Source organism: Alosa alosa, chromosome 18 (assembly GCF_017589495.1).
Source record: "Alosa alosa isolate M-15738 ecotype Scorff River chromosome 18, AALO_Geno_1.1, whole genome shotgun sequence".
Classification (NCBI taxonomy): Eukaryota; Metazoa; Chordata; class Actinopteri; order Clupeiformes; family Clupeidae; genus Alosa; species Alosa alosa.
In genome coordinates, this window is record NC_063206.1 from 20,560,416 (window position 1) to 20,565,415 (window position 5,000).

Here is a 5,000-nt window from a genome sequence, read left to right on the forward strand (position 1 = left end):
CACTCCCCTCTCAGCCCCTGATGTGGACTGACGTCGTCTGAGGGATGACAGGGTGCATCAAGGGTTCCACCCATCCAAAAATATGTAGCGCAGTGCTAACTGAAATGAAGAGAACAGGTGTAGAGAGATACAGAATCCAGTGTACAGTACAGGAGATGTCACCAGTATCACTCAGTTTCCTTTCCTATACTGCCATCTAGTGGAAATATGTATGAAAGTGCAGTTATCATTAACTACAGTTACTGGAGCTACTGTGCCATTGCAAAGGCACTAGAGTTTATGCTACGCCTTGACTATTAACATAGTCCGAAGTAAGTTAAAATTATTTTAATACGGTCTCAATTGAATTTGTTTTTTTATTTCCTAAAAGTTTAAACCTAATTGTGTACTATCTATCACACAAAATTCATAACCATCTGTAAACCAAACTCCATAATCGTAAAACTACATATGTATATTCATTAATCCTTTACTAAGGGCTGTGATGTCCCTAAACATCTGCTCTTGATGGTGACATGCTGCTGACCCATACTGACCGCTCTCTCCTCCAGCTCCCTACGACGCCTTCGAAGGCCTGCGAGCCGAGGAGTGCGGCATCCTGAACGGCTGTGAGAACGGACGCTGTGTGCGTGTGCAGGAGGGCTACACCTGCGACTGCTTCGACGGCTACACCCTCGACATGTCCCGCATGGCCTGTGTGGGTGAGTGTCCGGGCCTGACCACTGGTGTTCTTGATGCCACTGTCTCTTAGATTATCAGCATGTGCTGCTGCCTCTTCCTTGAGTTGCTACTACGCGTTTCATGGCACGACTGTCAGGGTGGCTTGACAATCGACAGCACCAAAGTCACCGTGAAGCCAGAGTGTTCCGGAATCAGCTGTCCTGCAACTTGGTTTGAGTGACAGGCTGCGGTCATGTAGATTAGGATAAGTCTCTGTATGAGAATAAGATGACTCATGCTTTCATGAGTGTGTGCTATTACACATTAACATCACAGACATAATAAGTGCTCGTGCTGCTCAGGAGGCTAGTTAGCCTCAGTAACACTCAGACTCGGAGAAGTTCGGGTTCTGTGGCCATGTTGTTACGCAAGAGTTCTATGACACACTGTGTGCAGTATTTTTGTCTGTGTTGCCAGACATGGCACATGCGGCAGCTTCTCTTCTTAGGCTGGCAGTCAGACTTAAGGCACCAACGCCAACACAAACTCCTTTGAAGTTGGTTCATTTTCTGCAGTCATTAACGGAGGATTCCTCCTCCATGGGTTCATGGCGTGTGTAACTGTCCATCTCTCTCCCAGCGGGCCACCCTAATGGGCCTCCGTGTCCGCCGAGAGAGACTGACGAGAGACACTGATAAGCAGACTGACTCACGCCTCTGTTTGTTTGAAGCACTTTAACCCTGGATGCTGCACGACGCAACATTCTATCTCCCGCCGGTTGCTGCATAGCGCAACATTGAATCTCCCGCTGGTTGCTGCGTAGTGCAGCATGCTTTTTATTTCATGTTTCTAGGTGTACAGAGGCTTAGAAATTAAGGTTTTGGTAGAGGTTGACAATTCTTAGTATTTTTTCAGAAAACCCTCAGGAAATACGGTTATTTAGTCTAGAATGCCATAGGATTCTATAGGCGTTTTTGCAGGCATTTTAGGAGTAAATGGGTTAAAACGCTAAATGCCTCGCGATTGTATCATTCCGCTTTCGGACGGGAAACTTTGCTGTCTTCATCGTGCCAGAATGAACGTCCCGGTGGTGACGAAGAGGACTTGTCGGAGCGCGCCAGGATCATTTTGAAGCTGCGCGTCAGAATGTGCGGCACTCGTTGTCTTGGTTCATTAGGCCCTTTGAGCTCTCCCATGTCTAGATCATTTGGCAGGATTTCAAACCAAGTGCAGCCAAAAGTGACTAGAGGAAACTAATCATTAGATAGAGATGGATCAGCCCCGTCAAATCATTAGAGTAGGTTATTTATTTTTGGATTTGGTGGGAGAAGAGTGAGCAGTGTTTAAATTTGAATTCTGCTGCAACAGCTTGTAATTAAATGGACTAATGTTCACAAGGGCTGCTGTCAAATGAGAGAAGGAATGGGCCCCTCTGAACAGGCTGTTGGTGTTTATTAGTTTATTAGCCAGATGTAGGATGGGGTTTATATGGGCAGTTCATTCCCATATGAGCCACTTCCTGTACCAACCGGCTCTCCGTATAAGTTTGATCAGGTGGGTTGAAAATGTCAGTCAAACCCGTGGGACACCCAGATAACTATCCCAAGGTTTCACTTGATCATTGTCCAGCAAGCACGCTCATCCATGAATTCTGACGTAGTAACAGATGTAGTAACTATAAAGAAACGTCCATTCACCAATTGCTCCCAAGCAAATATATTCTTTTAATCCGTGACATTTCGGAGCTTGCCCTCCTCGCCCCGAAGCGTCACAGACCTTGATCCTTGATCCTTACGATGTTTATTAGTGTGATTTCTTTTGGTAATACATGACCATATTTAAGGCCTTGATAAAGATTGATAAAGATTTTCCCCCTGTGATATCTTTTCTTGTTTCTTTCCTTTCTTTCTTTCTCTCTTTCTTTCTTTGGTTTACTCATCCCCTCTAGATGTGAATGAATGCTCGGAGCTCAATAGCCGGATGTCCCTGTGCAAGAATGCCAAGTGCATCAACACGCAGGGCTCCTACAAATGCCAGTGTCTGCCGGGCTTCGTCCACTCGGAGCAGCCCAACTACTGCGTGCCCAAGGGGCAGGCGCCAGCGGCAGCCAACGACTCAAGGGAGTGACCCTTAGAGCCCAGCAGAGGGCGCCACAAACACTAAAACACTTATTTAATCCAAGCCCATATATTCTGCACTGTATAAAACAAACCTAAAACAGAAAACGAGGAAAAGAACAAAAAAAATGTAAGAATTCAATCATACTTGAGATGAAGACCTGATTACAAAAATGCTATGTGGTTTCTGTGGAGAGAGGAGAGAGCAGAATTGTATAAAATGTATTTTGTTTTGTTTTGTTTTGTTTATTTTTGGATTTATTTTTAATTTGTTTTTGTTTGTCTTTTTTATTTTGTAAGGTTTTATTGAATAAGAAGGAGCTTTTTGAGCACGAGGCAGCAGTGGGTCCCCTGGTGCGCCGACACACCCTATGAACTGTTGCTGGGGGATGATGTTTGTGTTTTATTTACCCAGTCCCAAACACCTTGTGTGTGGTTACTTTAGAAAGCAGAGAGGCCAGCCAGTTGTTTTCTCCTTCTACCCTTCTCATACCTCTCCCATCCATTTATCCATCCATCCATCCACCTCTCTCTCTCTCTCTCTCTCTCCTCTATTTTTCTCCTCTGTGGTGGCCTTAATAGTCTGGCTGGCAGGTTGGAGAGGTGAAAAGTTGCTTACTCCATGGTGTCACAAACGCATACAGAATGCACATCACTGTATTGTGTTATTAATGTAAAATCCTTGAAAATAAGCTTTCTTTTTTCTAGACAGTTTTGTATGATGATAAATGCAAACATGAAAACTACTTCTCTTTGTCTGGGACATTGGACAATCGCTTTTTTATTTGTTACTTTTTTATTTCCCCTCTTTCCCTCCTTCTCGCTCTCTGTCCTCCATCTCTCTCTCTCTCTCTCTCTCTCTCTCTCTCTCTCTCTCTCTCTCTCTCTCTCTGCCTCTCTTTTGCTTGTCTGCCCTGTGGAGCAGTTGTGTTCTGTACACTTACGTTTTTATTTCCTAGAATTATTGTTTTTATCATGTGGAGAAAAGAAAACAAATCATGAAATGAAGTGTTCCATTATATTTTTTCATACTTAAAGAGAAGAAAACTTTCTCAGCATTTTCACTGCAATGTCTAAACGTCTTGCCAGGTTGCAAAGCTGCTATGGGATAGCCGTGGGAGTAAATTTTGTACATTTAAACAGAAGAGTTGATAAAAACCAATTTATGTATTTTTAATTTGTACATGAATGAATAGCTCTTGTATGGAATGTCCGTATTATGTATATTAAACCTCTTCTAATAAATCACAAATTGTGATATTTATACTGGCTAGTCTGTTTGGTAGCTTTTGGTGGAAACAATATGCAGGACTTGCACATACAGTATACATTGTCTTGGGAGATTTGTTTAAAAGTCATTATACATTATACATGACCAAATCATTTTTTAATAGCAATGATTTTTGTAGCAATCCACTGATGTCCTGCACCATATATATTTTTTATAGTCTTTCATAATTTACAATATACCGTAAACATTATTATTCAGGATGAACTGCTGTTTTACTCTACATATAGCAATGCCAGCATGTTGCATATTCCTCACAGTAGGATATCCTCTGGCACCCTCTCTGGCTGCAGGCGTGGCTAACGGCAGTATGAAGCACTGGCCATTAAGTTCTAAGTGTCTGAGGTGGATCTAAAATTGCAGCTCTCAGATTGCAGGTCTCAGATAGAGTAATAGCTTATGGAAACAATTAACTAACTAAATAATATATTCACCTGGCAATTTCAGGCGACCAAGATCAGAGGTTCTCTAGATTGCCCATGTGGAATCACTTCACTGATTTTAGGGGAGTTAGTAGATGAGAGGGTTCAGTGTTCAGGGACTGAAGGCCATTAGTTCAGACATGATAAGCAGGCAGAGGTCAGCGGGATCATCCATCCATTCATCCTTCTAGTTATATGTACAGGAGCGCCGCTGGGGGCGGGTTAAGACGATTTTAAGGGCCCAGCACTGAGGGGGGGCCCCCAGAGAGCCCCCCCTCGGGGGGCCCAGAATTATTGTCTGTCATAGGGCCCAAATATTCTAGCAGCGCCTCTGCATACTGTATGTATCTCACAGCACTCCTGGTGATGCTACTGAGATTGATCTCATTCTGTATTATTGAGACCTGTTTTGTCAAGAGGTTTCTGCTAACCTGACCCATATAGCTCTCATAGTAGAGGTACAATATTACAGGTCAAACAGAGAGAGACTCAGCTGTTCACACTTTCATTCAG

General features: G+C 43.4%; 1 protein-coding gene across 5 annotated transcripts in view; it reads left to right on the forward strand.

Moving 5' to 3' along the window:
• ltbp1 (latent transforming growth factor beta binding protein 1) overlaps nucleotides 1-3,097 on the forward strand; it is a 128,722-nt gene extending 125,625 nt beyond the window's left edge. For all 5 annotated transcript variants that reach the window (XM_048269439.1, XM_048269442.1, XM_048269441.1 and 2 more), the window contains 2 exons: nucleotides 552-701; nucleotides 2,609-3,097. In XM_048269439.1, the coding sequence (XP_048125396.1) occupies nucleotides 552-701; nucleotides 2,609-2,787 (329 nt within the window). In that variant the 3' untranslated portion in view covers nucleotides 2,788-3,097. The remainder of the gene's footprint in view (nucleotides 1-551; nucleotides 702-2,608) is intronic.
• Nucleotides 3,098-5,000: the final 1,903 nt, after the last annotated feature.